This window comes from Ahaetulla prasina, chromosome 1 (assembly GCF_028640845.1).
Source record: "Ahaetulla prasina isolate Xishuangbanna chromosome 1, ASM2864084v1, whole genome shotgun sequence".
NCBI lineage: Eukaryota > Metazoa > Chordata > Lepidosauria > Squamata > Colubridae > Ahaetulla > Ahaetulla prasina.
In genome coordinates this window covers 180,426,668-180,449,385 of record NC_080539.1, presented here as the reverse complement: position 1 = coordinate 180,449,385, position 22,718 = coordinate 180,426,668, and the positions used below count along the sequence as shown (strand labels likewise).

Here is a 22,718-nt window from a genome sequence, read left to right as displayed (position 1 = left end):
AGAAAAGATAAGCCTCCAAAAGTTCCTATTAAAAAAAAAAAAAGTAATAATAATAATAAAAAAAAAATTCCATATTTGAAATGAAGAAGTTTGCAAGATTTTAATAATTAGCTCTGTTTGCTTAAGAATCATTCCTAAACTGTAAAATCTACCAAAAAGAGAGAGAGAAAAAAATTCCAATAAACTTTTCTTCTTAAACATTATGATAAAGAAAAAGATAAAAGGAGAAAAAAATCATTAACAGTTCTTGTTCATTCCATTTTAAAAAAAAATAGCTTGTTATGCTCTTCTTTATAGTTTCGCTTTCCTTTGTATATTGCAAACGCCATTTTAGATCCACTCAAGTTGAAAGTTAATTCAAAGGAAAGCTATTTAAGAACTGAAGTTAAGATTTATTACTTGCAAATTCTTGCTAGTCCTCCTGCTCTGTTCTGTCTGTGTTGAATTCTCTTTTAGGAATAAATCTTGACACAGAGATGGTCGCGGCTTCTCGTTCTGTATAAACAGAAGCACCCTGGGCACGGAGTTTCGTCAGGCTAAAGGGGAGCTCTCACCCTTCGATCCCCTGGTTAAATTCCAGGGGATCCCGGGGAGCTCTACCCAAACCTGACCCCTCTTCCCTCCCCCTTCAACCGGGGGAGAGAATTCCAAACCGTTTGACAGCCCATTTACGCTGTCAGGGACGGTTTGACGAAACCCAGGGCAGACGATCCCAAAGGAACGTCCGCGAAGCCTGCGTTGCCAGCGGAGTCCGAGAGGGAACACAGATTCTTGAAGGTATTGTTTTACATTTCTTATCTATGAGAACCCTGAAAATGAGTGGCTAAGACATATTAATATTTATAATGCAGTAGTTTCGGATTATTCTTGCCTCTTTACTGTCTTTATCTTGTCCCACAGAATTTGGGACAAAACTGGGGCAGTGATCGACAAAAGAAAATATTTGTCATGTTCATTTACATACATTTTTAAAATTCTGTTTTCGCTCTGTCATTATGGGGTTCTGAGTATAGATTAATGAGGGAAAAAATGAATTTCAACAACTGTAGAATCAGGTTATAGCAAAATTGACAAAAGTGAAGGGTCTGAATACTTTTTGAATGCACTGTATACATAGGTTGGACAATAAAAAGAAAATACTCATTCAAATACAGTGTTATTTTAAAATCTCAGGGTCTTTTGCATCATCATTCTCCCAGAGATTAGAATGACCCCCACTGTAATACTCTTCCGAAAGGCGCTGAAGACCTGATTCTGCCAGCGGGCCTGGGGAATCCAGAGCAGGATGGAGCCCATTAAATGGCTCGTGTGATCTGCTATCGCTGGGGCGAGAGGTGGGGGGTGATCTTGTTATATTGTACTATATTAATTTGTTTGATTCTTTTTGTTAGTTTTTATTGTTTTAAATGTGGTCTTATATTCTGTAAACCGCCTTGAGTCGCCATGGGCGAATAGGCGGCAATATAAATTAAATAAATAAATATATGAATTGAAAATATGTAATCATACTTAGCAAAAGAAATTTAAAGTATGTCTCAAACTTAAAAGCAAATAATAAACAATAATGTTAATTTTGTAAAAAATATTTGTCAGAACAAGTTAAACTAACAAAACCAAAGAGTCTTGTGTTATTTTTATTCTTGGGAGACTAAAAAAAAAAATCACCTTTCAAACACATTAGTTAGCCAAGACCTGTGTGCTCCTTTTCCTTGGTAATTCACAAAAGCTTTATGAAAATTTTTCATTAATCATACATTTTTGAAGCTTTTTCTTTGTCATCCGATCAGAAATATAATTAACTACACCTATAGTTTTATAGTTATAAAACTATTACTATTGGAGCAAAAATCCATTTAACAGTAATTCTCCATGTAGAAAATAATTATTTCAGTGCTGCTGTCCAGTGGCTACTCCCCTTATTTATCAAGTTTTAAATGACAGTTATTAAATTGCCTCACTCAACAATGAAATAAAATCTATATTTGTTTATTTTCTAATATCTTTTATAAAATAAGATCTCAAGGATATTTACAAGAATGTATCAAAATTTTCTGATAACTGCAGCTGACAGATATAGAAGAATCCCATAGGGTTCTAATTATTTATAGGCTTTTATTTAACAGACAAAGAAAAAGACATGAAATAGATGAAATATTGACTAATATGCAAGGGTCAATTATGTCTGTTATTTGAGATGCACATTGAGAAGCTTGTATAAATATCTAAGCAAACTGTATTGAATTTTAAATCACAAAATTTAAAACTGGATGCCAAATGGAGCTATAATTCCTTAATTAAAAATCATATAGAAATATAGATTTTGTTTGATGTCATTCTATACTTTTTGTTGGTTGTTTTCTTAGGATTGTACTGCAATAAAGCTGATATAAAAATCTAAACAAAGCCTAATATTTTGAGAACCAGTCCAGGATTTAGCCACATTGGTTTAAATTTTTTTGTTGTAATTTCTCTATTGTTTACTCTAAAGTGAATATTTTACTGAGAAAATACTGCCAACATCTCATTTGAATTGTATAACACTAAGTATGTGTTATAGAGCACAGCAGTCTAACCAGATTTAGGTGAAAGTTTTTCAGCATTCTTACTTTTTGCAGTTGAAACAAAATCTCCGGAAACAAAATTCATGATGGTATCTTCAAAACAAAAAGTGAAATGCCAACGACTTCCAAAGAACATTAAAAAGAGTCTAGAATCCAAGATCCATTGGACAATAATGTAAGTACTTATTATCTCCTCCCTTTTAGGAAGTTCCACCTACATTAATAAATCCAGTTGTCATTAATAATATAGAATAGAATAGAATAGAATAGAATAGAATAGAATAGAATAGAATAGAATAGAATTTATTGGCCAAGTGTGATTGGACACACAAGGAATTTGTTTTGATGCATAGCTCTCAATGTACATAAAAGAAAAAGAAAAAAAAATGCATCAAAGGTACAACATTTACAACACAAATGATGGTCATAGGTTGCAATTTAACCCTTAATGATAGCAACAAAAAGTTACAGTCACACAGTCATAAGTGGAAAGAGATTGGTGATGAAAACGATGAGAAGATTAATAGTAGTGTAGATTTAGTAAATAGTTTGACAATGTTGAGGGAATTATTTGTTTAGCAGAGTGATGGCCTTCGGGGAAAAACTGTTCTTGTGTCTAGTTGTTCTGGTGTGCAATGCTCGGTAGCGTTTTGATGGTAGGAGTTGAAACATTTTATGTCCAGGATGTGAGGGATCTGTAAATATTTTCACAGCTCTCTTCTTGATTCGTGCAGTATACAGGTCCTCAATGGAAGGCAGGTTGGTAGCAATTATTTTTTCTGCAGTTCTAATTATCCTCTGAAGTCTGTGTCTTTCTTGTTGGGTTGCAAAACTGAACCAGACCATTATAGAGGTGCAAATGACAGACTCAATGATTCCTCTGTAGAACTGGATCAGTAGCTCCTTGGGCAGTTTGAGCTTTCTGAATTGGTGCAGAAAGAACAGTCTTTGTTGTCCTTTTTTGATGATGTTTTTCCATTTTAGATCTTGCGATATGATAGAACCTAGAAATTTGAAGGTTTCTACTGTTGATACTGTGTTGTCTAGTATTGTGAGAGGTGGAAGTATGGAAAGGTTTCTCCTAAAGTCTACCACCATTTCTACAGTTTTTAGTGTGTTCAGTTCCAGATTGTTACGGTCACACCACAAGGCTAATCGTTCGACCTCACGTCTAGATGCGGATTCGTCATTGTCTCGAATGAGACCGATCACTGTTGTGTCATCTGCGAACTTCAGTAGTTTAACAGATGGATCGTTGGAGATGCAGTCATTGGTATACAGAGAGAAGAGAAGTGGGGAGAGCACACAGCCTTGGGGGGGGGGGCTGTGCTAATTGTACAAATATCTGAAGTGATCCCGCTTAGCTTTACCTGCTGCTTCCTGTTTGTTAGGAACTTGTGATCCACTTACAAGTCTGTTCAGGTACTTGTAGTTGGTTTAGCTTAGTTAATATCTTCTAAGTAAAAGAATTTGGGTAATGAAAAAAGATAATGATTTTGATTATTAGCTGGATTCTTGCAAATCTGAATGATTGCTTTAATGGCAGAATAATTTTGATTGCACTGATTTCACCCAAATGGACACCTCTGAAATGCAGTACTGGTATTTGCTGGATTTCTGGCAATAACAAACAATATTTTCACTTGCACAGTAGTTTCAGTTGCACAGAGTGCATGTAAACACACATCTGGAATAAAAGATTTGGTATTGATTGCTAGCTGAATTTTTGCACACTGGTTTTGGTTGCACTTAATTACATGTAAACAAATACATCTGGTGTTACATAAAATCACACATAAATGCTAACAATTACACAAGAAATGTTCAAAAGCAGAAAAGCAAGACAAAAATCTATCCTGTTTACACTGAGGATATCTTGGTGTGCAAATGATTCTGTGTCTGCTATTAACACTTTTTCCAGGCAAAGACATAAAAGCATCACATAATGTGCATATAGATGAAAAATGTTAATATATTATCTCTCTTTACAGAGCTATTCTCTATGAAATTACACAAGATTACAATGAAACTGAAAAGCACTTGAATATCCTCAAGGAAAGGTAGAGAAAACACATAAACAACAACAACCCGAAACTCCTGCCAATGTTCATCCAATGTTAGGATATTGAATTCAATAAGTTTTATCCTTAAAATAGATTTAAAATGTTGTCTGCAGTTAGCAGTGTAATACAGGTATTCCTCGAGTTACGACAGTTCATTTAGTGATGGTTTGAAATTACAACATCCCCCCCCCCCAAAAAAAATACTTAAGACCCAGTTCTGAAGTTACGTATGTTGCAGCACTACAGCAGCTGTTTGTCCTTACAGCGGACTGCAGAGACCTTGCAACATGCCCCCTGCATACACCCCCCCATCCTGCCTCTGCCAGGTATGCAAGGCAGGTGTTGGGGCATGGTAACCTGGCTGTGGGAGCCTTGAGATAAGCTGGTGCGGGGTGCATGGGGTAGCTCCAACCCCCCTGCCTCATGGCAACAGCACTGGTAAGCAGAAGGGAACCCCCCCCCCTTGAAAATAAGCCCTAGTGCTTATTTTGCCCCCTCCCAAAAAAGATAAGATAAATAAGACCTGGTCTTATTGTTGGAGAAACACGGGTATCAAATTATCTGTTATTTGGTTTGATATTTTCATTGCATGATTTCATATATTACAGATAATCATGATAGTATTAGCATAAAATGATAATGTTGTTTAACAATTTTCTGAAGGCTTCTGAAATGTATTGAAACTTTGGAAGTTCCTGTTGATGAGCTGAATTATCTGAGCAATGTACAAAAGGTTCTAAAAGAAGAAGAAAAAAAGTATATTTTAATGGAAGAAGGATTGAAGCATCTGGAGGTAAATAAGGAAGAGGGGATTGATTTTAAGAATTTATATAGTACATTGTATGGGTAAATAGTTAATATGATATACTAAACAATGTTCCATGAATGAGATTTTCCCATAGCTATGTTAGAATGTTACTTCAAAATCAATGAACAATCTTGATTGACTTTATTATTTCCATTCATACTACTACTCCAAGCATCTGTAATCTTTCATACATTGCAAAATGCTCTGATACTTATAAAAAGGAATATCACATCATTACTGTTCTTTCCTTTTTAATCTATTTTTTATTTTTCTTATTATGAAAAATAGAATTATGAACTTTAAAAAACAATTGATGCTAATCAAACATTACACTATTGTTGCAGAATATAAATACGCCGATTAGCTGAGATCTAATTAGGTTTATTCAGATTTCCATTTTGAATGGGCAAATCAATTAAAAATTTTGATTTATGCTTCTATGCATAAAGTCTATTGATGGATTCAATTTTGGTCCAACTGAATCATATGTAATATTTAGATTCTGGTTTGGATTTATGGTATTTTCCAAAAACTTGACAACTGTTAAAGGGAAGTTTTTGAATTGAATTAGAAGTGTTGCACAGCCAGACAAGCTTCTGGTGGGGAATAACAGTGGGCTGATACTCCTCAAAGGTGCAGAGAGCCACTATGGTTTGAAACACTGACTGGGAGGTGATTTTGGTTCATGGTTCTTTCTGAATAACTGCAGAAATGGAACAGTTTTCTCAGTTGGCTTATGAGTTGAGCTTCCAGAGTACTGGGATTGCATCTGGGTTCTTAATTGCAGTGGCACCAACTTGGATGTTAAGGTTTATCTTCCCCACCTCTTAATCACTTTGGGAAGTAATTAATGTACAGATGAAGAGAGATTTCCTCTGCCAAACAACAAGAGAGACTTTGCTTTAAAAAAATTGCAAAAGGGTTATTAATTAAATTACAGAGCAATATTATTGAAAGATGATTACAAATAGTTTACTATTTTAGCTGAAAGACAGAAACTAATTTTGCAAGATTTATTCATGTTTTTTTTTTTCATAAAAGACCATTGAAAGATGATGTTAGAACTAAGTTTGATATTTTGGAATATTTGGAATAACAATGAAAAACAAGACACATCAATCTTTTTTGATGCAGAAAAGGCTTTTGACAATATGCACGACTTTTCTTAAGGATTTGAAACTCATGAATTTTGAATAAAATTTTATAAAATACAGTAGATGAAATTGATTTATACTTTACAGAAGGCACAAATAAATGTTAATGGAGATTTTAAAAAATCATGATAATCACTATAAGCAACAGTAAAATAAAATTAAGAAAAGATTTGATGATAGAAGGGTGTACTTTAAATATTTTTTTATCAGAAAAGTTTAAAATGCATAAAAGATTTTATAATCTTGAATGATGTAAGACTAATTTTGAATCAGAACTATGTACTAATGATGAATATGTTATTGCTAAAATGTATAAACTGAAAAACACGGCTGATTTCACTTACTTGAAAGACAATACCTACATTTATGGCTGACTGGAAACTTGTAGATTTTTTGCATAAAACATTTTTTAAAATGCATTTATGATTTGTGACTTTTTGTAATCAGAATAAGATAACTTTGTAATCATTGTATTTGCTGCAAACTGGAACTTTCATTTGTTTCTTTCTCTATTAGTTTCTGCTAATTTTTATGGTCTTTTAAAACTTTTAATTAAGTTTATATAAAAAGTGTTGCACAGCTTTATCATAGCTCCCCCTTCCCAAAGTAGAATAGAAAACTAAATTCTGAAACCCAAGGTGCTGCATATGAATCCTTAAATGACCTTTTTTATTCCGGTTTACAAATTACATAATTATATATTATATCAATAGATTCCATGTAATAATTAAGGAGAGAGAAGAAATGTGTTACATAAACTTTATGACATATCAAATTTGTCTTAATTCTAACACAAATGCAGTAATATCCTTACTTTAAATCCATTTGTTGTCATCTTGTTTCATTTTAACCATAGGAAGAAATAACCAAAGATTTCTTAACATTAAGTACGGTGGATGAAAAAATTCAAATACTTCAGAAGAAAACAAAAGCATTAAAACATGAGCTGTCAACATTAGAAGCAGAAGCAAATGAGGTATTTGGGAGCCAGTACTGGATTTATTTCTGGGCAGCAAGAGTTATACAAGATTTACTTTTTTCTTGACAAAGCAATTTGAGAAATGAAAATAACAGACTCTTTTTTTCTAGAAGCAGATACAGGTAGTCTTCAATTTACAAGCAGTTGTTTAATGACTGTTTGGTGTTACATCAGCCTTGGTTAGTTGTTTACCGCTCTTCATTTTAAAATGTTGCATATTGGCTGCTTGGCAACCAGCTCACATTTATGACTAATTGCGGCATCCCAGTCATATGACCACAATTTGCAATATAGGTAGTCCTCTATTTATGTTTAGTGACCATTTGACGTTACAATGGTACTGAAAGAATGACTTAGAATTGTTTTTCACATGTATGACCATTGCCGCATCCCCATGGTCACATACTGTAATCTAAATTTGGACATTTGGTATGTATGATGATTTCAGCATCCTGTGGTCATGTGATCACCTTTTGTTACCTTTTGGCAAGCAAAAGTCAATGGGGAAGCCAGATTCACTTAACCATGTTACTAATTTAACAACTGCAGTGATTCAATTAATAACTATGGCAAGAAATTTAAAATGGAGCAAAATTCAATTAACAACTGTCTTGGGGGAGCAGTGGAAATTTTGGGCACAATTGTGGTTGTAATTCAAGGATTACCTGTATTTTTTGCTAGTTTCCGGCATCCATTTGGGAGAATGTATTTAGATAACCATGTGATTCACTTAATGATTGCCATTAACATGATTATAAAATTGGATCCTGTGGGTACCTTGATTTAACAATTTTTCCAGTCCCAATTGACTATCTGTATGGGGGAAAAGTTAAAATAAACATTTCGTGTTCTAAATCTACATTAATTGTTTTCTCCATTCTTTCTAGTTATTTCATAGAGATGCTAATCATGACCTAGGTCTTCCTAGTCTTTCAATGGAGTATTTGAAACTACCTGCTCTTCAGGTGAGTAGAAATAGTGGCAGTATGTTTCAAATACTTCCCGACAGTAAGAAGTCTTAGCTTGTCTTGAATGTATGCCATTGATTGAATAAAAAGTATTCCACTCATTTTAATTTCATTTTGTACTGTTGCACTTTCTGTTTTATAGAATGAGGTTTTGAAGATCGAAAACCCACACGCTCTTCTTTATGACATGAATATCATTCAGCAATCAGATGAGATGAAAAATATGATGGCATTTTTAGAACAATTATATGAGAAGGCAGACCATCAATGTACAGAAGAACAATGAAGTAGCCTGTATCTTTAGTTCCTTTTGTCTTCCAAGGAAATATTTGAAAGAAATAGTTTTCCTAACATGATTTGCATTCTGCAATTCTCCAGTGACATTGTGGAAATTTTGGATGTAATTAAGAAAATATAATGTACGATTTTATTGGGGAAAAGATAGGCTTTTCAGTAACGAACTAGTTCTTTTGACTGTAACTACCCTTAAGATTTGATGCCAAACTCTTCATGTTGATCAGACGACAAAATAAAAGACTTTAAAAGTCTTTTGACCAGTATTCCACATAAGGCTACTTACTACTATATAGTACCAAACAGAAAATTTCCCCTGGTTTGGGTTGTAGTTTCTTTTTGAATATGCTGATGTAATTTAGATGTAAGCAGATCTGCTGCTTGAGAAACTTGTACAAATGCAGATAACAACATTTAATTACTTCATTGGCAAGCTGATTTAAGCATAAACAAGTTTTCACTGGAGACTTACGGCTCAGTTAAACTCGGAGTTAATGAGGAACAAATTTCTGGCTCTGAAAAATAAAGGTAGGAGTTTATTTTTCCCCTGCCTCCTGAAACTGGATATTTTGTGGATGTGGGTAAAGAATATAAGCTGCTTACTTAGGAGGCTAATGCTCCAGGATTCTTAAATATGGTTTCTTTCTTTCACTCTGCTCCTTTAGCTGCAGAGTATTATACAGCAGGTTGAGGTTTTCTTTCTTCACTTGAAATTGTATCTGGGAAAAAGAGAATAAGTGTCAAAACAACACAAGCTCTATCAGCATTATTACTTTTTGGGAACCTATAATACTTCAATTTCTAGATCTTATTTTTGTCTTTAGAAATAGATTAATCATTATGTCATTCTCTTAAATTGTTGCTGAATGAGTTGCTCACTTGGCCACCAAAGGTAAGTCTTTGCTCCTTCCAGATGGTGGGTGGAAGAAAATCTTTAAAGTGGATAGCTTATTGTCTTTGTTCTCCTTTTAGATATTAAACAATATCATTGGTTGCTTGAAGTATCCCAGTTAATGCTGAACGTTAAGATGTCCAATCACATCTAATGTTAAGTTTATTTCTATATTTAAAAAGACCAATCTTGTATATAATCAAGCAATAGACCTGCTATTGGCTCTTGACTGTCCTTTGAAATATAATTGTTCTCATGGATATTGAAATTAATACTTAAAAGTAGGAGAAGCCTAAAAATCGAAGTATTTTAATTATAGGGTATCATTCTTCACTCAGATTACCATTGAAAGAAAATAATACCTGATTCTCCTTGGATTTAAGAACAAGTTTAGGATAATTCTCTTTCTCAGGGTTGTGTTCCTCTCTGTTAATTTTCAAGAGTTATTCACTTTTGGAAAATAAGACAAATTACTGTAGTTGTCATCTTGGCCTAGATGTCTTTTTTCATTTTTTTGAAACAGTTGTATATTTTAAAAATAAACATGCTTTTTTGATGCAACCCTAACGAATACTGTGTTGTCAGTGAGATATCTTTATAATTTATTTACATGTTTCTATGAGGAAAACCTACTGTAGTCTGATTCCCAGAGGTAAAGTTTTATGTATGGTTATTACATAAGGGACATCAAAGCTTAAATAAAAGAGGCATGTTTGAGAGACAGATTTTAGGCTAAAGTGTGTAAATACATCATATTGTAAATCTACATTTTCTATAATAGAATATTATATTTTAATTTTTCAGTCTGTGTGATGTGTTTGTATTCTGCAATGATTTTGTAGCTCTCTGGGATAAAGATTTAAGTCACTAGTATGTAGACTTATGTAAATTGTCAAGGACAATTTGGCTGTAGCAGCTGTTTATAAGAAACAGAATAATACTGCCTTAAAATAATCAAAAAAGAAGGTGTTTTCTGCTTAATAGGGAAACTTGTATTGCTTTTTTAAATTTCAGTTTAGTTTAAATATAAATGTTTTAACTATAAAAAATTTCTATAGACATGCAATTACTTTAGATAGACCACAACAATTTTCCTATATTTCAGAATAAACGATTCTAGAAACAAATTACCTTTATTTTTGTAGGATATATTTTTACAGGTGTTATATGAGTTTTTCTTTGAAGTTTCTTTTCCCTTTTCAACCACCCTATAAGATTTATTTATTTATTTATTTATCACAACAGTATATATAAGCATAAGCATGAAATAACTATGAATTTGATACAATCAAAGAGAACATGTGACCCTTATTTCCTTTCTTTGGTCCAAACATCACTTCAGGATCATTCTGCTGAAATCTGAGGCACAATGAATTTGTATGGGGGGTGGGGGATGGCTTAAGGGATAAAATAAATTTAAGTCTCTGATACGCTTGATGTAATTACATTCATTGACATCCCTATATCATGCTACCTCCTAAACACTCCTATCAAAGTACCACTAGTTGCAAAAAACATCCTCATTCCTGTTGTACTTGTAGATGATTCTCCTGTTAACCATGATCCACAAAAGATTCAGTCAGGCAAATAAGATTGTGAAGAGATAGAGTTGCATACAGAAAATTTTTCCCTGACAAACTTATAAAAGAAAATGGGTATCAAATATCAGAAGCTGAATGTTTTGAAGGCAGAGAAGCTACCTACTTTTCACAATTGTGCACAATTTTGAGAATTCTACAATAATGCTTAGAACTAAGAATGACTTGATCATATTGATTAATAGCAGTTCTCGTTTAAAGTATGTCAAAACATCTTTTGTTGCAATAAATGCAAGAATAATTGCAGAGGAGGATATGTGTATTGAAATACATGCAGAACATATCTTTGATTTATTCGGCCAGTATTTCAAATCCCTCCTCCCCAAGTGGAGCTAGTTTCCACCCACCTGGTGACCCATCCTAGAAGGTTTATATATAATCTGAAGTGCAGCTCCCTCTTCATGTTTTGGCTGTGTTCTGCGTCTGTATAATAACGGTGTAGAGTCAACTCCAGGTATGTGAGGACAGCTCCAGCTAACTATAAGAATTGGGATTATGGCCTTTGAAATGATTGTCTAGACATATCAATGCATTAAGTATTCAGGGTTCCCTAATTTATGAGTAATTTCTTTAAATGGATAGATCTTTTTAAAAGCACCTAATTTTGAAATGCAAAACTGCCAATGAGTTTCTTTTTAGTCTGTCATTCTACCTATACTATAGGTTCTGCAACCAGGCAGTATAATTTCTGTGTTGCTAGTTTGGGACTGCTGATTTTTACATGTACTCTTCCACTATTTCAGTTCAAAGCTTCTATATATTTTCTTAGTGTATGGTATCATTGAGCTTGAAAGGCAATATAGTTTAAAAATTTTCGTGTATTGTACAGAATATTGTATTTTTTTCAGCAATAATATCTGATTTTTGTTTATTGTGTATTGCTTTGGATAGCCTTTAGTGAAGGAACTAATATATTCAATACATAAATTCAGAATCATACAGAATTGACTACTGAATGGAAAAAAACATAAAGCAATCATCTAATAAGTACTGGTAGAAAACCATGTACTGATGTAATGTCCACAGGGATTTAAAATGCTGATTTGCAACTACAGGTATGACAGATCATTTAATGATTGTTCAAAGTTACAACATAAACCCCCAACCCCCCCAAAATTATATATGACTGTTTCCAAGTAACAAATTCAGAAACCACCCAGTCATAGCCCTTATGAATGACGAGATTGCTTCTGCAGAATTCTTTGCAGCAATCCTGCAACACACCCATATCTGTCCCCCACTCCATCCTGCCCTGCTGGCTCCTCAAAGGAATGGACTTTGCATCTCACCGGATTTCAAGCGGTCCTCTTCCATTCCTCACACGCTTATCTTCTGAAGATACACAGAACTCAGGAAGCTGGGAAGGAGGAGGCCACATGGGAGGATTTACACTGGCTGGAGGGAAGCAAAACCAGCAGGATTTCTTTTCAATTGTGCCATGTGACCCTCTGGATATCTTCAAAAGATAAATGCGATTATGACGGGGGTCTGGAGGTGGCCCCTAGGTCTTTAGGGAATCAAAGGGACAGGAGGCAGAGCAAGGGAGATTTCAGGGTTGGAGAGGATTCCCAGATTCACCTGTGCCAGCACTAGGCCTCCCACAGTTTCCCCCAACCCTGTGTCACCCCATGACCCAGTTTCCCCCAACCCTGTGTCACCTAATGACCCTTGCACTTGACCTATGCAATCATTTAATGCATCAGGGAAAGCAGGAACAGGGAAGTTGTTAATTATATGCTTCATTTAACATAGTCCTTGAATCCTAACCTGAATGGGCTCCTGACTACATTTAACGTAGTCTTTGATTCCTGACATGAATGGGACCTAGGACATCACTGTCATATATCGAGGACTACCTGTGCAGATAATCCAGTTTATAAATTCCACTGTAAAGCCTTGGTTTATTCTTGAGGCCACCAAACTCCATGAGAGAATTTGTCTATGGTACAATTTGAGTTGCTATTGAATATTCAGAGCCCTTATTACATTAATAAATGTAGAAACATCTTTACAAAGAATTTAAGATAAAGTTCATATTATTTAAGATGATGCTAGTTTTACAAAGCATTGAGTAAAATCTAGGCACGCCATTTGTCCAATCCATCAAAGTTCTCTTTTTTTGCAGATACCTCCTTTTGTACTAGGTTGCTGTTAAATGGGCAAGTGAAGATGTTGGTGCTTAACTGTTCCACAAAACTGCAGATTCTAGAACAAATGTTAAAGAAGAATTTTCCTGAAGCCCTCAAGGTAATGTAGATAATTCAAGATAAAATATTAAAATACCTGAAAAGAAGATCAAATCAAACTGTTTTTATTTATTTGTCACATGTATATAACCACTCATCTAACTGATTCTGGGCAGCATATATAATGACCATTAAAGATCACAATTTAAATTTAAAAAGATAAAAAAGAAACAAAAAATCCCTATTATATAGTCATCCAGCAGGCTCTATTCTATCATGGGATCCCCAAGCTTGTTGGCAAAACCACATTTTGAGGGCCTTCCAGAGGGCCAATATGATTGACGTCAGGCTCACATTAGGAGAATCACTTAATGACCGTGATGATTTGCATTATGACTGCTGCAGAAAATGTAAAATCGGGTCTGTTTGGATGGGTTCCTCAACTTACCATTGTAATGACTTACAAGTGGAAATCCAGTCCAGTTGCATTGTAAGTTGATGACTACCTGTATACATAGAAGGTTTTACATAAGTGTTCTAGTAAAAGGACCATATCTCATAGTACACATCCCTAAATAAGTCTGTAAGCAATTCATTTATAAGTTGCAAATAGCATTGGGGTTTCATTGATGCTTTTTGGGGAATAATTTTGGGGAGAGGGAGAGTATAAATTTATTTTCCTGATTTATTTATTTATTTATTTATTTATTTATTATTCATATTTGTATACCGCCCTATCTCCCGAAGGACTCAGGGCGGTTCACAGGCAGCTAAAAAACATATATATACAAATTAAGAAAACCATTAAGAAACTTATTCAAAAGCCAAATTAATTAAAAATAGTATAAATATTAAAACCAATTAAAACCCCTATAAAATTTAAAAAACTAGTCCAGTCCCGCGCAGATAAATAGGTGTGTTTTAAGCTCGTGACGGAAGGTTCGGAGGTCTGGAAGTTGACGGAGTCCTGGGGGGAGTTCGTTCCAGAGGGTGGGAGCCCCCACAGAAGGCCCTTCCCCTGGGCGTCGCCAGACGACACTGCCTAGCTGACGGCACCCTGAGGAGTCCCTCTCTGTGAGAGCGCACGGGCCGGTGAGAGGTATTCGGTAGCAGTAGACGGTCCCGTAAGTTGAGAGACTAGTCCCTTAACAGCTAGAATGGCATACAGAATCTGTTTCTGTTGGTCAGCTGCCTGTTTCCATTTAATAGGTACGTAATTAAAAAGAATATGGATGTCAAAAAATGTTAAACTCTTATCATAAAGTCAGTATTGCTTTCTAGAACATAAACCTTAGACCATTATTTCAATGTTTTGATGAAATGTTGCTCTTATTAATATCTCTGCAGGATGGTTTACTTATTCCTTTTCTATACAAATACAATCAAGATCTGTAAATATAAACTATTCTTTTTTGTTGAATAAGCCATAATATAAGATATATTAAAATTGTTGACAGCAATGTTAGAGCAATTTGTTTAAACAAAATGAAAATCTCTAATGGCTTTTCCCATTCATTCATCTTTGTCTTTTTTTTTTTTTTTTTTACATTTATATCCCGCCCTTCTCCAAAGACTCAGGGCGGCTTACATTGTGTAAGGCAATAGTCTCATCCTATTTGTATATTTATATACAAAGTCAACTTATTGCCCCCCCCCCAACAATAGTTGCTTCTAATACTTTAAGTGTCTAAAGCTGAAAATGCTGCTAGACTGAATGAAGATGTCAATAAATGTTGAAGTTGCAAATAGTGCCAGTTGGTGAATGTAAAAGAAAAAAATAGATTTGAGAATATAAAAGAATTTAAAGAAACAGATTTTTAAAAGTGCTTTTGTTTAATAAAACTTTGTACGCCCATCTTTATTTGAAGGTTTATGGAGCAGTGTTGAATATAAACAGGGGAAATCCATTCAAAAAGGAAGTGATTGTGGATTCATGGCCAGAATTTAAAGCTGTGATTACTCGCCGACAAAAAGAGGTAAAACAGTACTTGTAATGGACCTATCCTGAATACTCTGAAATGGAAAATGAACGTTGGGGGCATTAATCTAAAATTTATATAGATTTTCCTGAGTTGGTGTCCTCCGAAATGTGGATGTGTACTATATTAACATGTAGAGTTACAAAATTCAATGTCCTGGCTACTCTTGCTTTCATTCTAATTTGCTCTTATGTTAAAACTGTGGTTGTCATCGGTTATCTTAACTGTGTTTTCAAGGAACCAACCAATTTCTAAATATTGATTGTTTCTCTAAATCAGGAGTGGACAATCGTTTGGGTCTTTATGCAACTCTGATCGTTGGGTGCACCAAGCACTTCATTTAGAATGTAGCTGTAGAAAAATGAGCTTTTAAGGAAGAGGCTCAGCAAAATCAATTGGGAAAATTTTAGAGGAAATTTGGTGAGCTAAGGAGTGTGGTTTACCTATTCTTCCTCTAAACTATAATAAATTTTAATCGACATTTCAGTTTTAGTTATAATAATAAGTAGAACTAAAAGTGGAAATGAAAACTTCTGATAGTCTCTGAGAAGATCAAACCAATAATGCCATACATAACATTAAAATGAAATAAGCAGTAAGTGTGAATGTGCTCTCTCTCTTATAAATCCTAAAAAAAGAAGATTGTACTCATTGTGGCCCTTAACCATCTTTCTAAAAGCCTGCTTTTCCCAAGGAAAATGGTGGACTTCCTTTCAACTGTATGATCTCAAACAAAGTCTAGATAGACATTTGTTGAAGTTATTTTGAATTGGTCCCTGCACATAGAGTAGGGTTGAACTCAGTGGCCGGTGGCTATTTCAATTCAATCGTTTTGTGTAATGTATTATGTGAATGCAGTCCAGGCAGCATAGGAAAAGGATTGCAGTGGCTTTCTTAACCATTTTCGAGGTTGAAAGTAGTCTACTCTTCTTTCCTAAGACAAGAAAACTCCCAGCTGGTATCCTAGCTGCAGTTCCTTGTAAGTCCTCCTACTGATCTGCAACTAGTCAATAACCTGATCTACAGACCTCCTTGTTTAATTTTTATGACCTTTATCTATAGCAACAAATTAGGTGCATATCTGCATGCATAATACTATGAATTGAATTAAGATGTTGCTTTTTTTCACATGTAGTCCAAAAGTGATGCCCTAGACTACTTTACAAATGCCTGTACTGTTTTCTACAAAAATCTTCAAGCTTACCAGGCATTGTTGGAGCACCCAGAAACTATAAACTGGGACCAAGCCTTCCAGATACAAGGTAAAAGTTATTCTTTGCTATGAAAAAGAACACATTAATGATTATCCTGATTTTTAAAAAATGTTTTAAAATGAGAGACTGAAAAATTCTGATGGTACAGAGTTGAGAATTTCAATAGTGAGTCATCAATTTTTACACCAATATGCTTAATTATCCCAGACTATCCCAGAGTTTACCAAGTGGGAAAAGCTGCTTCAAACAGAATATCAATAACAATGATAATACAACTAAACCAGACTCCAATAGGATGCTGTTTTTTCATCAATCTTTTATGATGAGATGTTTCTCATGAGCTTCCCCAAAAATTGGTCTGAAAGATAACTGGAACAAGTAAGAAACTTTGTTTTTTTATTCTCCAGGTGCAGGAGTCATTTCATTTTCCATATGACTCTTGTTTAGCAAGCAGAATAATGTGGCTGGATTGGAACTCCTTAACAGCACCATATGTGGACGTGGTGATTCAGTGGCTAAGACACTGAGCTTGTCGATCGAAAGATCGGCAGTTCAGCAGTTCGAATCCCTAGTGCCGCATAACAGGATGAGCGCCCGTTACTTGTCCCAGCTTCTGCCAACCTAGCAGTTCAAAAGCACGTAAAAAATGCAAGTAGAAAAATAGGGACCACCTTTGGTGGGAAGTGACAGCGTTCCATGTGTCTTTGGTGTTTAATCAAGCCACCCACGTGACCACAGGTTCTTCAGCTTTGAAACTGAGATGAGCACTGCCCCCTAGAGTCGGGAACGACTAGCACATATGTGCGAGGGGAACCTTTACCTTTATCTAACAGCACCATTTTCTTCTCTAAATTACCTTATATATCTTTGGACTTATATTATTTTGATTCTAAACAGGAGGAAAGCTTGTGAGGTCCAATGGCATGCTTCCTTGGGATGGAGGATCTTTTCCTTTATAATCCTTGTTGTCCACTGCCACCATTAAAATATTGTTCTGACATTTTTAATTTTCTGAGGCACATGGGAAAGATATAGGATAGCATAGGCACTTGGTTAACACAGAAATAAAGGAACAAATTGATTTCTATTAAGTAATTTAGAATGAGTTTTAAAAGAAATTTACTTATTTCTACAGATTATCTATATCCCATCAATACTAGCCCGCCTTAAAATTATTCCTAACCCTAATGTCTTGACACTTATCACAGGATGGAATGGTCATTCTTCCTTAGACCTGCTCTTCCCAAATCCTACTTGCTTCCAGCTGCTGGAATAGAAACTGGGAGGAGATGTTCAGTGTTGTTAGCCTTTGACTGGTAACTTCAGCATCCCAATCATCACAGAGACTAAAAGTGATGACTGAAAGTGTCTCTTCCTTTTCCTCTTTTTCCTGACATTCTTTCTATTCAGCCAGAGCTATAATGAGAGAAAATAGCTGAGATTTGATAGAGCACTTCTGGTGCTTCATTAACTACTCCATGGCCAATCCCAAAGGAAGGAGAAGCAGAAAATTCTCCAGTGTGCCTCCATGACTGTCCTTTCTAGCTTCCAACAGGCCCTTCTGACTGCCTCTTCCTATAATAAATCAAGGAGATAAATACATGGTGCCCCCTCAAATTCTGCCACTGCACCTAAATTCACATCCAGTGGTACTGAAAGCAAAGAGAGGGTAAGACCTATAGGCTTAGAGAAACCTTGCTGGGAAATAAAAGGAGTATTATGCTCAAGTGGCAATGAGTACTGCTCTATATAATAATCCCTCTGAAATTAATTATATATCCCTACTCCCAGAAGAATTTATTTACTTATAAAATATCTACATCTCCTAGCTCATCTACTGTAAGTGACTTTGGGGTGTTTGCAAACAACTTGTACTAATAGGTAGTAGCCTATGTCACAGATTCTTCGAGGAATGACAAACGCATATTTAAACCTGGGTGAGTTTAAGCAATAGCAAATCTGATAAAAGAAACTGAACTCCAATAAGTTTGTGTTTACTTTTAGCAATAGATTTAATTTTGTATTAATATAGTAGACTAGCTGGACACCTGTGCTTCGCTATGAAACTATGTGCTCGGGCTTGATAAATAGACACAGCCTGAAACTTAATGTAGAATGTGTAACTCTGTAGCATCAGAGTGTGTTAATATAATGCAATTATTATACAATTATACAATTATTTGAAATAGATATTGACAGAATAACAATCAATTTAGCACAAAACCACTTTCAATATGGCAAGGGTCAACTGATAATTGTATGCCAAGTGCATTTAACCCCAGCAGGGTCCCCCAAGGTGTAAAAATTGTTGCAGCTGCCCAGCTAAACAGGGATTTTTATTGGTCAGCAGCTGGAAAAAAGGATAATGGAAGTGGTTCCATTAGAAAAGGTCAGTCTACATAGCAATACCAAAGGAAGGAAAAAGAGAGAAAAATAGAATAGTCACTAACAAAATGAATGGACTTGATTACAATGGTAATGGGCGGACTGTTGGAAAACCTGAAGCACTAGATTAAGGACAGATTGTCATGGACAAAATCTATCAGATCTCTAAGAATTGATACTGACTTAGTGGCAAATAATTAATCAAATGTTCTTGTCAATGATTTGGATTTCTTTCAGTCATATGTTAGGTTGCCCCTAAGTTGTTTCTAGCAAATAAGAGTGAATTTATTATTTGAGTAATCCAGCAGGTGATACCAATTTGACTGTGAATTTGGTTTTATAATGTCACCTACAATTGAATTCTTTTGGTTTTTATTCACTTCAAAATAGTTTCCAAAAATGTCAAAGTATTTTAAGCAAGATTGCAATATTCGTAGTTTATAGATCATTAATAGTTTTGGTTATATTTAAAGATAGTGTTTTGTTTAATGCTTTATTTAAAAAAAAAATTTCTGAACATAGGTTTACAGGATGGTTTATACAAAACTTCCAAGATTTTTGCTGATGCCAAGCATGTAAATGTGAAGTTGTCTTCTTTCAAAATGGTAATCTACCCAGACCCAGATGCACTTCCAGATGTTCAACTTCCGTATGTCTAACTGTGCTATTACAGCTTTTTTATAGTAATGGTCCTTTTTGGTAAATGTTAAAGTAAAATTTTAATTTATGAGAGTGGATATAAAAGTTTTAGTTAAGCCAAGCATTCCCAGCAGTCTGATGTTTCCTGCCCCTATTACTCCAGTAATTTCTGAAATTCTCAGGAGAATTTTTAAATGTAATAAAATTACTCTGAAGATTGTAATTACCTGTTTGAGTGGGAAGAAAGGAAGACTCCATAACTGAACATTTTTCTCCCCATTTGCCCCATTGAGAAAATTATGTCTTAAAAGTCCTACTTTTGGGTATTTCTTTGCGAATATAAAATTATTCAATCGCCCCATGTGTTCCTATATTCATTTACCTTAAGTTGCTTACAGTAAATGTTAAGCAAAGAACTTTTTTAAGTTAGTTCCTGCACCGAAACTGACTTCCCTTGATGCATCTCATGAAAGTCTTCTGAATAACATCTGGTCCCGAGGAGGAAGTGACCAATGCCAGAAATACCTCATCAACCTCATTTGCTGTTTCCCCAGCATGTGCATTTTGGATGAACATGGATGCCCCATCTCCTGGGATCTGACAGATCAATTTGCTACTATGATCCATGGCTATACATTACCCAAGCATCGTAGGAAAGGGTACAACCGTCTCATTGCAACAAATCTAGCTAAGATGTTATACAGCAAGGGATTTCCAGCTCAAGGAAATGTTCTGGAGGATAACTTACCATCATTAACTCTGCTAAAAAGCATGAATGCCAGATTCTTACCTTGTCAGTTTGTCAGACTTATCCACACCCCTTTCCACCTTTTAGCTAAATCTGAGTGAACATGGTGGATTTTTAAAAAAAATCTATGATGGTTGGAAAATGTACCTATTTAATTTGAGGAATCAAACCTTGTATTTGATGTTATACATGTCGGAACATGTTAAGATATATTTAGACATAACCTTGAAGACCATTTATGAAATGGCAATGCTATTCCATATTAAAGTTAATGCAACTATTGAAAGAACAACAGTTGTTTTCAAGCTTAAACAGAGGCCCGATAAGAGAACTTTAATAAATAATAGGGTAGTGCTCAATTGGAAGCACTTATTGATAATTGTTTTCATAGGATGCAAAGACTTTTTAAATTCACCAACTGTTTCCCTGAAAATAAGACCCAACTGGAAAATAAGTCCTAGCATGATTTTTCAGGATGCTCGTAATATAATCCCTAACCCCCAAAATAAGCCCCAGTTTAGCTTGTCAACCAGATGGGTGCATATAGTACAGTATTTCCCCCAAAATAAGACCTAATCAGAAAATAAGCCCTAATGCATCTTTTGGAGCAAAAATTAATATAAGACCCAGTCTTATTTTCAGGGAAACACAGTAGGTTTTAAACAACATATGGAACCTAAATAATATAGAGACCCAGTTTGGTTTAGTGATCAAGGTGCCAGGCTAGAAAGCAGGAGATCATGAGTTCTTAGCCATGAATACTACATCGGTGACTTTAGGCCAGTCACACACTCTCAGGCCAAACCACCTCAAAAAGTGGTTGTTGTGGGGAAAAGAGGAGTGGTAAGATGTGTTGAATATGTTCACCAAATTGGGTTGTTTATAATATTAATAAAGATGGGAGACAAATAAATAAATAAAAATAAATATGGAATTAGGTTGTCAGATTTTGCCTCTCTGTTAAAATAAAGCCATTTCAAAGCTGAGGAAACACCTTGTTACGTTTTTTTTTCCTGTTGGATTAACATAACACAGCACAGGTTTTGTAAAGTATTAGTGGGGCTGGGGTCCAAAAACAGGGATGAGGTCTAGATCATCTTTAGATGTTCCTGGGGATGGCTGGAAGTAAATCTCTTAAAGAGGCTGGTAAAGAAGAGGAAGAGTTATTCTTCTCCCCTCACATACTTTCTGACCTGGAAGAAAACATACATGGCAAAAAGGTGGGTTTATTGCTTTCTTAAAATATTTTAAACTATAGCTTCCCAGTGTTACATTGTCTCAAAGGAATAATTATATTCTTAAAGATTTAAATGCTAAAAATATAAATTCTTAACCTAGGAATCCCTTTTCATACATACATTAATGTAACAATTTTTACATTTTCTTTACACAGTCGTAGACAATTTCAACCATCTGTTCAAGCTTGAAATAAAGAGAAAAAATTGCATCCTACTAACAAAGATTTTTCTTTGAATAATTGTTGTGGCATATTTAAACAAATGCAAACACCAAGTTAATGTTGTTGTTTTTAATTATTATAGACTCCTTAGAACTAGCAAGGAGCTTATCAGTTAACTGGATAACCTGATTAATTGCTAAAATTTATATCAGCATCAATATATTTTGGCAAAGGACATTCATAGTTGTTAATCATCAGGTTTACCTTTAACATTGTCTTATAGGGCCTCTTCAAATTCATTGTGTGAAGATTTGCCATAATCAACATGGTTCTGGGTCCAGGTAGAAGATTTTGGAAGCTGTTACTCTTAGAACTACCCATTTTGAAAAGGAATATAACCATAAGAATACATAATAATCATAATAAAATAAGTCCAATCCAATCCATTTCCTTTCAGAACACAACACAGTGTGGAAGTAAAGGGAGAGTTGTCTCCAAAGGATATGCAGCGTCCCTTATATAGGGGTATTGTGATCCTGATTATTTTCTTTGATGTGTGGAATTCTTTCTAGCCAATAATCTTGCTGAATGCTTTTTTTCAACCCTTCTCTCTACCTGACTGGTCCTTGAATGGGGGAAGGGGGATGTTAGGTCTTTCACTTAGTCTTATGAAGCCAACAATAACTTCCCCTCCTGGATGCTAGATGTTGTGTCTCGTCCGATCTCACCTCAGCCGGGGTCTTCTTATCTGCTTCCGAACACGGAGGAATGTTCTAGTATGCCTCCCGGCCCCAGCCCTGGCTCCATGCCCAGACAGGCTGAAGAGGAAGAAATACCTCCAGTCCCCAGCT

General features: G+C 35.0%; 2 protein-coding genes across 3 annotated transcripts in view; both read left to right on the top strand.

Annotated features, from left to right (window-relative positions):
- The window catches only part of LOC131198604 (centromere protein Q-like), a 22,291-nt gene extending 11,499 nt beyond the window's left edge, over positions 1–10,792 (top strand). The window contains exons 2-7 of the mRNA XM_058183424.1: positions 2,670–2,736; positions 4,553–4,621; positions 5,288–5,417; positions 7,443–7,562; positions 8,453–8,530; positions 8,676–10,792. Of these exons, the coding sequence (XP_058039407.1) occupies positions 5,391–5,417; positions 7,443–7,562; positions 8,453–8,530; positions 8,676–8,819 (369 nt within the window). The 5' untranslated portion in view covers positions 2,670–2,736; positions 4,553–4,621; positions 5,288–5,390 and the 3' untranslated portion in view covers positions 8,820–10,792. The remainder of the gene's footprint in view (positions 1–2,669; positions 2,737–4,552; positions 4,622–5,287; positions 5,418–7,442; positions 7,563–8,452; positions 8,531–8,675) is intronic.
- On the top strand, positions 9,217–22,718 carry GLYATL3 (glycine-N-acyltransferase like 3). Of its 2 annotated transcripts, none has more exons than XM_058183410.1 (6): positions 9,217–9,355; positions 13,443–13,564; positions 15,372–15,479; positions 16,618–16,744; positions 19,604–19,730; positions 20,275–22,718. In XM_058183410.1, exons 1-6 carry the CDS (start codon positions 9,322–9,324, stop codon positions 20,567–20,569), a joined length of 813 nt encoding a protein of 270 aa, XP_058039393.1. In that variant the 5' UTR covers positions 9,217–9,321; the 3' UTR covers positions 20,570–22,718. The 2 variants fall into 2 exon arrangements, with proteins under 2 accessions (XP_058039393.1, XP_058039383.1); XM_058183400.1 differs by having other exon boundaries at positions 19,604–19,732; positions 20,148–22,718.

Bases quoted from the DNA above. Each gene is read 5' to 3' on its own strand.
- GLYATL3 (XM_058183400.1), top strand. From the start codon at position 9,322: ATGAGGAACAAATTTCTGGCTCTGAAAAATAAAG. The intron at 13,565-15,371 runs GTAATGTAGATA...CTTTATTTGAAG, and splicing joins ATTTTCCTGAAGCCCTCAAG to GTTTATGGAGCAGTGTTGAA. The intron at 15,480-16,617 runs GTAAAACAGTAC...TTTCACATGTAG, and splicing joins TTACTCGCCGACAAAAAGAG to TCCAAAAGTGATGCCCTAGA.